Source organism: Dama dama, chromosome 15, assembly GCF_033118175.1.
Source record: "Dama dama isolate Ldn47 chromosome 15, ASM3311817v1, whole genome shotgun sequence".
Taxonomy (NCBI): Eukaryota; Metazoa; Chordata; class Mammalia; order Artiodactyla; family Cervidae; genus Dama; species Dama dama.
The window spans coordinates 63906244-63918877 of record NC_083695.1 but is presented as its reverse complement, the minus strand read 5'-3'; the positions used below and the strand labels follow the sequence as shown (position 1 = coordinate 63918877).

The 12634-nt window shown below is 42.1% G+C and overlaps 1 protein-coding gene across 4 annotated transcripts in view; it reads left to right on the top strand.

Annotated features, from left to right (window-relative positions):
- Positions 1-56: 56 nt before the first annotated feature.
- ALDH18A1 (aldehyde dehydrogenase 18 family member A1) overlaps positions 57-12634 on the top strand; it is a 39201-nt gene continuing 26623 nt past the window's right edge. For 2 of the 4 annotated variants that reach the window (XM_061162249.1, XM_061162245.1), the window contains exons 1-3: positions 57-251; positions 3420-3535; positions 11007-11221. In XM_061162249.1, the coding sequence (XP_061018232.1) occupies positions 3448-3535; positions 11007-11221 (303 nt within the window). In that variant the 5' untranslated portion in view covers positions 57-251; positions 3420-3447. Of the gene's footprint in view, positions 252-703; positions 839-3419; positions 3536-11006; positions 11222-12634 lie in introns of all 4 variants that reach the window. The other 2 variants (XM_061162246.1, XM_061162248.1) reach the window with 2 other exon arrangements.

The window sequence follows — 12634 nt, the reverse complement described above, 5'->3', positions numbered from 1 at the left end:
GGGGCTCGCCACGTGTAGCGCAGGCCCGATTCTCCAAACGCATCTACGCCATTGCCGCAGCGCAGCTCGGGATCAGCCAGCCGCCTCGCGTCAACAGCGGAGGCTTTGCGGCCTGGGTTTACTCCAGCGCTGCTGACGTAACGTCATCTTGCGGGACGTGGACGGAAGAAAAAGAGGAGTAAGCCGGTGCGAGAGACGCGTGGCGTGGAGTGCGGGCCGGGTGGTGGGGCCCGGCGGCTGAGGCGAGGCAGGTACGAGCGGGCCACAAGGATGGCGGGGACGGTGGCGGGCTGAGCTGGAGCTGAGGCGGCACCCGGGCTGAGGCAAGGGAAGATGTGCGCGCCGGGTCACAGGCGACCGTGGGGACTGCGGGAGCGCGCGGCCTGAGCTGCAGCAGAGTGAGGGGGGTCAAACCCGTAAGTGGGTGTGGGTACGCGGAAGGATGGCGGCGGGCTGGGCCTCTCAGACCGCGGTGCCTCGCCACACGCCGGCGCACGGAGGCCCTAGGGCCGCGGGGGCTGTTGGCACTCGAACTCCCCGACCTGCTCGGATACACCCAGATGCAGAAACTGATCCATATGGAGGCTTGAAGATCCAGCGCCTGATCCCTTATCGGCCCGGGATCCCGGAACCAGCTACTAGTGCACCTGCATGAGTGGTGGGGTTTCACCCTGTTTGTAACTGTTCACACATCTATTCTCAGGGCCCTGTGTGCAGTTCCGCGCGGCCTGCCTGGGCCTTTGTGATCCCCTCTTGAAAACCAACCTCCCCCCCAGCTCTGTCCCGACCCCGCAGCGGGAGAGCTCGCTCACGACCGTCTTTTGCAGTGTGGCATGAGGTCTGTGGATAATTCTTTCCGTGGCTCATCAGGGCTGGGCGGACCCAGATCCATCTCCCTCCCCCATCTCCGTTCCCCTCTCTAGAGGGGGTGAGGTCTGTCATTGGGGCTTTGTCTTTAACTGGTGAACCATATAGCAAGCCTGTGTTCCTGGGCGACTTTTGTTGAGACTAAAGTTCAGTTCTCTATTCAAGTAAGTAAGATAAGGACTATCTGTTCAGAACCTGTAAAGAAGTACTTGAGAAATGTCCTGAGTCAAAACATGGGAGCTTTTCATTTGATGACATGGGGTCTAGACAGACACACATACCCTTTGCTCCCTGGGATTAGCTATCTATCTTACGAGGGCATAATAAATTCTGGCAGGATGAACTATCCTTTGCAGTGAGGGAGGTGATGGGAGAGGCCAGGAGGCCTGGTTTCTACATCACTCTTCAACGTGATAACTGACTGACCTTAAACATTCAGAGCTTTCGGTTTTTCATAGATAAGAGAGAGATAAATAGTCTATAAGTATAATTTGTGGCTATGTCTGCTCATCAGAGGCTATGAAATTCTTTGTTCCAGTGACAGGGCCTGAAAGAAATAAGGAAGAAAGTGGTTGTAAGATATAATAACATTAGTGCCTAAAAGACAGATGGAGGAGAGTAGATGTTTATTGAGCATCTCTTGTATCCAGGCATTCCATTCTTAGAATGCAGTTACTACATTCTCTCACAATAATTCCACGAGGTCCTTATTGTTATTGTCCACGGTTTACAGATGAGGAGACTGAGACTTTAAAAGGTTGGAAGGCATACAGCTAGCAAGCGCAAAGGTTGTTTCCCATGTTTACCATGCCTTTGGTGGGAAGTTTATAATCCTTTTGGGAAAGCTAGAGTTGCTGGGGAAAGTTTGTGAAGGAGATGGAATTAGAATTTTAGGGCCATTATTTGATTGTTTTACCCTTTTGGCTCTTCTAGAATTATTTTGGTGAATTCATGTATAAATAATTGTTTAGCAGCAATTTCAGAAGGAATTTGTATAAGCAGCAAACATAGATCATGGCCTCATAGCATGCTTCAGTATTATGCAAATAATTTTCTCTTGGAACCTTCCTTACTGTCACAAACACTGAAGTCAACAAAGACAGCACTTAACACTTTCTCTTGCTTATATAGATGCCATATTTTGTATGACAGATGTATCCTGCCAGTCTCTTCTCTCTTCTTTCTGTACCTTTGTGCAGTATAAATTGAAGAGCAGTAACCATTCCTTGTTTCTCTTCACTTTAGGGCAAAATGCTAGTCTTTTTAGGCATGTTTAAACAGCGTGAGACATGTGTAAGAGAGTTAGAATATATCTGTTAACGCCTACAGCAGAAGTTAAAAGGAGGCCCACAAGCAAGATAAAGGATTTTTCTTATCTCATGAAAACAACCATGTCCCTGTAGTGTAAGAGCTGCAATAATAAATGGCATAGTCTCTCTGTGTATGTATATTTATATATTAATATACACACACATAGGAAGAAGCCTCCTGCCTTTTTATGAAATAAACTGTTCTTTGTCTAAAATCTTTAAGTTTGACCTGCAGTGGGAAAATGCCCACAACCTAGCTCTGAAAACTAGCTGTGTGTTCATCCTCCATGAGGTGTGCCCAGGGTCATTCCAGATGCCAGCCGTTTACAGGTATTGCCACTCCCTCCCAGGGGTTGAAGAGTATGCTTTGGATTCCTCTGGACAGCAAGAAGAAAGACAAAGCCGCAGCCTCCGACCTTTCCTCCCTCTCCTTGTGTCAGCAGAGATCAAGCTGACATTTCAAATATGTGGTTTTCAGAGTTCTTTTGGGAGATGAGAGCAGGAAGCTGGAGGTGGCTGCTTGTGGAATGTCGAATCTGTTTTGATTGGTTGAAGACTCCGTAATGGTATAGAAATTGTAGTGAAGATTTAATATCAGTAGATAAACATTATACCTTGAAGATGTTTTTTGTCACTCAAAATATTCATAATACTTAGTTCCCATTTTTTTCCATAAAAACTAAGAAGGTCCTGGGACTTTCCTAGTGGTCTAGTGGTTAAGAATCCACCTGCCAATGCAGGGGACATGGGTTTGATCCCTGGTCCAGGAAGATCCCTCATGCCTCGAAGCAACTAAGTCTGTGCACCACAACTCCTGAGCCTGCATGCCACAACTAATGCAGCCTGCGTGCCTAGAACCCACTCTCCCTAACAAGAGAGGCCACCACAATGAGCAGTCCGTGCACTGCGATGAAGAGAAACCCCCACTCACCACACCTAAAGAAAGCCCATGCACAGCAGTGAAGACCTAGTGCAGCCAAAAAATAGAAATTAATTTATTAAAAACAAACAGGAAAAAAAACTTAAGATGGTCCTAAGCAAGGAAGAATAGAGTCAGAGCTTGGGGAAGGAGCCGTTTGTTTTTCTGTCTTTTCTGTATGTAGAAGAGGTAGGAGTTCCTCTAACACAGAAGAGTTTGGATCAAGAGAGTCAAGTTTTTACTCTCAGTGTGGGGAGGTAGATGAAAGTAAAATGAACTATCTAGTATTTTGATTGTTTATTTTTTTTAAATGCATTCTGCAGATACCTTGGTCAGTGACCACCTCACAGCATGTTGAGTCAAGTCTGCCGCTCTGGGTTCCAGTCTTTCACCCAGCGTCTCCTGCCCTGGGTCCAGTCCACAATACTCAACAGATCTCGTAGGTATCTTAGGAAACCTAAGTATGTGAGAGATTCGGTCCAAGTGTGTTTCAAAACAAAGTTTTAAAGAGGAAAAAAATGTTATTTGGCAGAACTGGACAAAAGCAATAAGCAGGGAAGCAGCATACTGATGAAATGCTGTGTTTGTATTTATCAATAAAGTAAAGTTTTTGGAGGGGATAGACAGGTTATCGCATAGATTATGGCGATGGTTTCACAAATGTATACTTACCTGCAAACTCATCAAGTTGTATACATTAATTTTACAGCTTCTGGTATATTAAAAAAAAAAAAAACCTCAAAATTTAAAAAGATTTTTAAAGATAAAATATTACTTCTATTTAATCCCCCCAGATTTCTTGCAGGCTATTTTTGTTCATTCCCTTTTTTGTAATGAAGTGTTTAATTTTGAGATAATTATAGATTCACTTGCAACTTTAAGAACGAATACAGAGAGAGCACTTATACCTAGTTATCCCAGTATCTCAACCAGGGTATCAATGTGGACAGAAGCAGGTTAAGATTTCCATCACTGTGGAATCCTTCCATTTTTCTTATCTAGCCATCCTCCTTTCTGTCCCTAACCCTTGGCAGCCTCTAATCTGTTCTCCATTTTTATAATTTTTAAATGTTATATAAATGAAATCATACAGTATCTGACCTTTGGGGGTGACTTTTTTTACTCAGCATGTCTCTCTGGAGATTCTTGTTGTGTGTATCACTTTGTTCATTTTTATGACTGAATAGTATTTAGTGGTATGGGGGTACCACAGTTAGTGTAACCATTCATCATTGAAGGACATCTGGTTACTTTTTTTGTTTGTGGTGAATAAGACTGCTGTGAACATTTGTGTACAGGATTTTGTGTGAATATAGTTGTGAATATAGGTTATTTGGGATAAATGTCCAAAAGTTCGGTTTCCGGGTTGTATGTTGGTTATATGTGGTAGTTTTTTCCTCTCTCTTTTTTATTTTTTAAATTATGAAAGTATGATTAACACATTTACAGGAGACTTGGAAAATATAGAACAAGGTTACTTGTAGTTCCATTATATTTTACAATTTAAGTAGATAAATTTTTAGTTGGAGTTTCAATATCACTCTTAAAAATTAATAGAGTGAATATACAGGAAAGTAGAAGGATATGGTACTCCTGAAAAGCACCATGAATGAATTCAATATAATTAAGATTTACACAATTTTCACAGAATAGTAGGATACAAATCCTGTTCAAGTTCCCATGGACTATGACTAGGAGACACTGAAAGATATCCAGGGACATAAAACAAGGTGCAAAACGTTCATAGTCTAAAGGTATTTAAATCATACAGAGTCTGTGGAATTCTGTTAGAAATTAATAGCAAAAGATATTTGAAAACAACTCACATATTTTCAAGTGCAGTGTGACAAAAGAGATCACGCTGAAAGCCATTGAAAGCCTCAATAAAGTTAGAAGACTGAAAAAACAATGATTGCAGAGAAGAAAACATTTAAATGAGAAATTAGTATCAAAATGAGAAATTAGTATTAAAAACCCCATGTATTTGGAAATTAAATGTCCACTTTTAAATGATGGGTGTGTCTAAGCCATAAGAAGGAAAATTAGAAAATATTATAACAGAATGGAAATAAAAAGAGAATTTACCAGAATTTGTTGCTTGCAGCTGAAGCTGCTCAATACAATGTCGTAGTTAGTTTCATAAGAAATTTCCAAACAGTGTTTGCAGTGGTTGTACCATTTTACATTCACACCAGCAGTGTATGAGTGATCTACTTTCTCTTCATCCTCAATAGCATCTGATGTTGCCACTCTTTTTTATATTATCCATTTTGATAGGTGTATAATGATATCTCACTGTGGTTTTCCTTTTCCCTTTTGGCTGATGAGATTGAACATCTTTTCATGTGCTTATTTTGCTATCTGAATATCCTCATCAGTGAAATGTCATTTTTAATTGGATTGTTTGTTTTTCTACTGTTGAACTTTGAATTTTTTAATGTCTGCTAGATACTAGTCCTCGGAGAAGGCAATGGCATCCCACGCCAGTATTCTTACCTGGAAAATCCCATGGACAGAGGAGCCTGGTAGGCTGCAGTCCATGGGGTCGCTAAGAGTTGGACGCGACTGAGCGACTTCACTTTTCCTTTCATGCATTGGAGAAGGAAATGGCAACCCACTCCAGTGTTCTTGCCTGGAGAATCCCATGGATGGCAGAGCCTGGTGGGCTGCCGTCCATGGGGTCGCACAGAGTCAGACACGACTGACGCGACTTGGCAGCAGCAAATACTAGTCCTTGGTCACATTTGTGCTTTGAAAATATTTTCTCCCAGTTTTTAGCTTGCCATTTCAGTCCCTTAACAGGGTCTTTCATAGGGGGAAGTGGTTTTTGTTTTTTTGACTTTGATGAGATCCGATTTATTAGTTTTTCATTTTATGGATTGTACATGAGTACTAAGTCCCTATAGTCGTGACCTATTGTTTTCTACCTCATGGGTAGCCCACCAGGTTCCTCTGTCCGTGGAATTCTCCACGCAAGAATACTGGAGTGGGTTGCCATACCCTTCTCCAGGGGATCTTCCTGACCCAGGGATCGAATCCGAGTTACTGGTAGGTACCTCCTGAGTTGGTAGTTTCTTTACCACTCGTGCCACCTGGGAAGCCCATGGATTGTACTTGTGAGGTCAGATCTGAGAACTCTTTTATAGCCTTAGATCTTAAAGATTTTCTTCTGTGTTTTTTTCCTAAAAGTTTTGTGGTTACATTGAAGTCCCATGATCCATTTTGAATAATATTTGTATAAGGTGTGATAGTTAGGTCAAGATTCTTTTTTTTTTTTTTTGCTTATAGAGGTCCAGTTATAAAAGCTGTTTATGATATTTTGAATTACTAGTCTCCTTGATAACATCTAAATGTTATCAACAAATCTCAAAACCTTTCTGCTAGAGGACTTGCTTACCAGCTAATCAAGCTTATCACCATTGGAAAAATCTGTTTCCCATTCATGCAAGTGTAGTTGCTCAGTCATGTCTAACTCTTTGCAACCCCATGGACTGTAGCCTGCCAGGCTCCTCTGTCCATGGCATTCTCTAGGCAAGAATACTGGAGTGGTTTGCCATTTCTTTCTCCAAGGGATCTTCCTGACCCAGGAATCGAACCTGTATCTCCCACATTGCAGGCAGATTCTTTACCATCTGAGCCACAAGGGAAACTTTCATGCAAAGAAGCATTCATGCAAAGAAGAGTGTAAAGTTTAAAAGCTGAGGGTCTGAAACTAGGCTCCCTGTGTTTGAAAACTACCTCTGCTGCTTACTTAGTGACCACAGCTATGGATTTAGGTCACAATTCCATGAGCTGGCATTTTGGACCAGGCTCAGCTACACAGTGGTTCCATGTCCTTGTCAGCTCTCAACTTTGGCTCAGGTCAGGGGTGATTGTTGAAGGCCAGAGGATAGTCTTCTGGAGTGACAGATCATCTCTGTTCCACATGGTCTCGCATCCTACAGCAGGCCATCCATGGCTTCTTCACATGGTGCTTCCCAAGAACAGCAAGCTTGGGAGTGACAAGGTCTCTGTGACCTAAGCTCAGAGTTTATACAGAGCTAGGCTTGTATACAGTGTTTTAAACAGGCTTGTAGAAAACAGTAGGTCACGACTATAGGGACTTAGCACGCATGTACAATCCATAAAATGAAAAACTGATAAATTGGATCTCATCAAAGTTAAAACAGGCTTCTATACAGTGTTGTAAACAGCTGGGCTTGTTTATAAAGTGCAAGCTCTGCTGCACTGGATTGGTCAAAGCAAGTCATAGGGCCAGCTGCTATTTAAGGAGAGGAGAAAATAGATTCCAGCTGTGCATGGGAGCAGCTTCAAGTATTATGGCCATTTTTGGAGTCTGATAATGCTGATAAGTTACTCAACTTCTCTGAGCCGCAGCTTCCTTAGGTATAAAATGAAGCTAAGATTGAAGGCAGGAGGAGGAGGGAACGACAGAGGATGAGATGGTTGGACGGGCTGATTCAATGGGCATGAGTTTGAGTAAACTCGGGAAGTTGGTGATGGACTGGCGTGCTGCAGTCCATGGGTTCGCAAAGAGTCAGAGCGACTGAGCGACTGAACTGAACTGAACTGAATAATAATAACTAATGCATAGTAATACCTAACTCCTGAGTCTCAACTCATGAGAATTCAGAAAGATGATGATGATGATAGTCATAGCTAACACATGTTTATATACCACCTAACATTTATTATGTGTTTACTTCATGCCAGTCCCTGTTCATGCATTAATTCATTTCATCCTCCACAAAAACCATATGAGGAAATGAGGTAACAGCAAGTAAGTGAAGGAGTTGAGATTCCAACCCAGGAAGTCTGACTCCAGAGTCAGACACTCCCTTCATATTTGCTGTGCCTCTGTATAAGGTGTAGGAATAGTTTTAACACAGTTCCTGGTATATAGTAAGTATTCACTTTAGGGTTTTTATTGTTGATATTATTGTTTATTCTCATTAGACACATTCACAGGAGATACTTTGTGATCTTATCCCTAGATTTTTCTTTGTATTCAGGTTTTTCTGGAGCCCCATGTTCACTGACGATGATGAGCAGAAGCGCAAAAAAGAGAAAAGGCAAAATGAGAAAGCATATAGATACAAACAGAGGGAAGTGGAATGCCAGGAAGGGAGATAGAAGCCATGTCCAGGTCCCTTCCTGTTCAGGTCTGAAACACAGCCTCATTACTGAGTATTAGGACTCTGATGCTGAAAAGCTAAAGGGCTTCTCCCTTGAAGTGTGACTTGTGGCACTTTCAATGAATATGGGCAACCCCTTCCCCCAGCACATGTGTATACATATGTACCTTGGTATCCCTTCATCCTTAACAGGAGTAGATGGTTTTTCTTTGAGACTTGGGGCCTAAAGGTCCTTAGAAGATGGGAAGAGATTACCTATTCAGAAGCTGTGGATTTTTCCTAACTAATCAAGGCCTTCTCAGTCCTTCATATGAACCCCCAAAAGTATAATACACTGCAGAATGTAAAAAATGCCCTCAAGGAAGATAGGGTCAATCTATCTTCCTGAAGAAGGGTGACAGCGTTGTCACATTGTCACAGAATAGGAAACCTGGGAAAGCCGTGGGCCCCGTAGAATGCTCCTTGGTGCGGAGCCCACTGGATGTGACTGAGCTTTTATTTGCTTAAAACCTTGTTCATAGATGTGGCCTCTTCTTGAACCTTTCCTTAAACCTGATGTGCTGTGACCCAGTTGCCTGTCGCCAGAGTGACCCTTGACTGCCTGGCACCAAGCCGTGCCACCCTCTTCTGCTGATACAGACTGTGGATCAGGAGTTTCATTCATTCTAACCTGGTCTGCTTGGACTCACCTGCTTGCCACTACCAGTGTCCCTGAGGTGCCCTCTCAGGTTGCCCAACCCATGCACAGCACTTTTCTAGGCCAGGACATGTCCTGCAATGCACAGGAGAGAAAAGTGGCCACCAGGCCTTGAGAGCTGTCAGAAGAGATGCATGCTACACGGGTACAGCTCTGAGCGCTGCATACAGCCACTGACAATCACAGGTCCAAACTCCAGGGGAGTAAGTCTCTCCCTCTACACCCCTTTCTCCATCAGGCCAAAACTATTAGGTATGCAGTTTTTACGCTTAGACTTAGGTGTGTGTATTGCTTAGGATAGTATCCTTGAAGACTAGGCCAGGGTACCTATATCGATGAACCTGATGAAGAAAGAGCTGTCCAGGGAATAGCCCCCACAAAACACCGGTCCTTTGGTTCCTAGGATCCCCTCACCAGGAACAGGTCTAGCAAGGGTGTCAAGCTCCAGTTGTATCCCAGGTGATGGGCTTACTGTGCAGCCCTCTGCTGGAAACCAGATTACAAGTGTGTTGTGAAAAAAGACCATATCGTCTTTCTTTAATCTCCACAGATCTGAAACATTGTCACTTAAAGAAATGGTTTTTTAAGAGAGGAGAGAAAAGACTATGACTTCATTTAAAATGTTCTTTCTCAGGTTTGTGTGTGAGGGATGTAGAGAGGGAGAACACACAGTGATCTGGTCCATGAGAATAGGGTTCTGCCTGCTGTACCCTAATTTTTGTAGTGTAGGCAGAGACAGCAGATGGATGCTCAGTTACAGGAGTCAGTGGTCGGGAGGTGGAGGCCCTGGGTTGAGAAATCTGTCTGTAAATATAAAGGGAGGTGAGAGTAGTTGATTCAAGTGAAAAGAGATTACTCTGTAATAGTAGAATTGTAGAATGGTCTGAAAGGTGGCTCAGAATGATTACTTTAGTAACTTGTTCCAGTATTTATTAAGGTCTGTGGTGATACGTAGAGAACTCTGTGAGGGAAGGCAGTCAGCAGGAAGTCGGAATCACGAGAAGTGGTAAGGAGGTTCAGTGCCTGACATTCAGGTGTGACTTATTTTCAGCTTTTTAATCAAGTTTTTTGTTTTGTTGTGGTGAGGATTCTTTTAGGGATTATTTATTTGTTTTTGTTTGGTCTCTTAGAAATCTTGTCAAGTGTTACAAGAAGAATCAGGAAAGAATTGATTAGGCGCAGATGTCCACAGGGATACAAAGAAGGCTCTGACTCCAGTATTACTTTTCCTTCAGAAAGCTATCCAGTTTCTTTTATCCTTGTTACAGACATCTGAATTCATGCTGCCATATTTGAGAGAAAATTTATAGGGAGATTAGTTATGATTTTTTATTACTTATACCAGTTACTTTATATTGTCTTAGCTAATCAGACTCTTTTATAGCAGTGTGGTTTCTTTAAAAGCACACTGGTTATGTGTGCTTTTCTTTCTGGTTATGAAAGCAATACATTTTTGCTGCGTAAGTTTGGAAAACATAGATAAGAATAAAGAAAGTTAATAATATCATCATGAGATAAAATATTAATATTTTTATTTATTTACCTTTTTGTATGCATTTAGAAATGTATGTGAAAGAACATATCATGACCATTTTCCCATATTATTAAAAATTCTAAAAATGTTAAATCTTCCTACCCATTTTTGAACATTTACTCTGCTTCTGATTTTTCCTATTATAAATAATGCTGATGAATAGCCTGCTGATAAATTTCTTTGTCTCTATCTCTGATTAGTTCCTTAGAATAAATTTCCTGAACGTGGAATTGCTGAATCAAAGATGTGAATATTTTTAAGGTTTTTAATACATTTTGCCAACATGTCTTCAGGAAAGATTGTTTTGTTTAAATTCTTGACCAGCAATATTGGAGTGTACCTGTGTACTGGATACAAACTCCACATAATACTGGACTAAAACATGCTTGATGTGTCTTTTGATATACTGGTTTTCTTCAGTTGAGAATGGTAAAACTATTTTTTGGTGGCCGAACTGGTTACTGTTTTGCATGCATATTTTCAGTGAGAAATTATATCGTGTATTTCTCTCTTTTTTTCTTGCATTTGACTTTGGGTTCTGCAGGTCATGTTCAGGCTTCAGCCATCAGACATGTTCGTTCTTGGAGCAACATACCCTTTATCACTGTGCCCCTCAGTCGTACACATGGCAAGTCTTTTGCCCACCGCAGTGAGCTGAAGCATGCAAAGAGAATTGTGGTGAAACTTGGAAGTGCCGTGGTGACCCGAGGGGATGAATGTGGCCTGGCCCTAGGGCGCCTGGCGTCTATTGTTGAGCAGGTAATTCCCAAGACGGAAAATTCTTCTGAACTAAAACAAAGTCCATTTTTTAGTCTGTCATTTCAGATTTCTTAGCTTGTAAAAGTAATCCTCATTTGACTATGGTAGATTTAACCCAATCTGAAAACTGCCTTTCCTGAAGAAGGTGCCACCAGGAGACAGCATCCCAGGACAAGCAGAGGGAGTGTCGAGGAGTGGAGTTGATTTCGTGCAGTTCATCTCTCAGGCTTCTTAGGGAGAAGGAGCTGTGTATGTCAGTGGTTCTTAATCCAGGCTGCACATTAAAATCACTGAGGGGCTTGGCGATGCCTGGGCTTCACACTCAGCCACCTTAATAAGTGAAGATGGGGTGGGGCTCACCCCCCTGTGTTTTTAAAGTTCCCCAGATAGTAGTAGTCAGAGTTGAATACTCAACTCTGGATTTGTGTGAATATTGAGCTTTCTCCCACCTTTTGCTAGGCTTTATCTTTTTTAATTAGCCCAGTAATCTTGAAATAAGTAGGAGCTGTCATTGCAAATATTTCCAAAGTTCAAATATTTGAAAAGACTCACCAGACTCCACAGAGAATACCCATATATAAGACTTTCATTTAAAGGCATAGGGATGTAAGGCCACAGAAGGGAGGGTAAGCAAGCATTGAGGGGCTGAGAGAAATCCTGTGCACAAGCCCCCCAGGGTCCTTATCTGCACAGGACACACTATTTCCAGATTGAATCACCAAGAGGTCTGTGCGAGGAATCTTGGCTTTGCAAGGCCTCAAAGCAGAGTTTTCAGTGGGAATTTTTTACCAGACTGACTGCTGATAGTTTATCAGTAAAGAAACTGACCTTAAGGGGTCAACATGTGAGTTTTGGACTTTAAACATCACATCACAAATCCCACTACCCGTATCTTTTCTGGGAGTGCAGGGATCAGCAACCTTTTCCTGTAAAAGACCAGTACTGAATGTGTTACCCTCTGTAAGCCATTCAGTGTCCGTCTCAACTACTCACATACCATTGTACCACAGAAGCAACCTTAGACAGTACGTAAGTGAATGAGTGTGGCTGTGTCCTGATAAAACTTTGTTTCCAAAAACAGGCGCAGGTCAGAGTTGACCTGCAGGTCAGAGTTTGTCAACTCTTGACCAAGAGTCAAAAAACCAGACATCCAAATATCCTTGAGATAAACCTGGAGTTTTTCTGTCCTAGCTGTAACTCAGCTCTATATTCCATAGCCATGTTTTCAGTTTTAAAAAACATTTTTACTGAAGTGGGTATTAGAATACTGCTAAAACTTGATGGAATTTTTATCATATATTTTCTGTACTAAGCAATTATCATGAGATCTGCCTTTCAGATTGAGTCCCTCAGTTCAGTTCAGTTTAATAAATTTTTATCAAAAGGGTACTTCTGCTTTGAGGCCTTCCACAG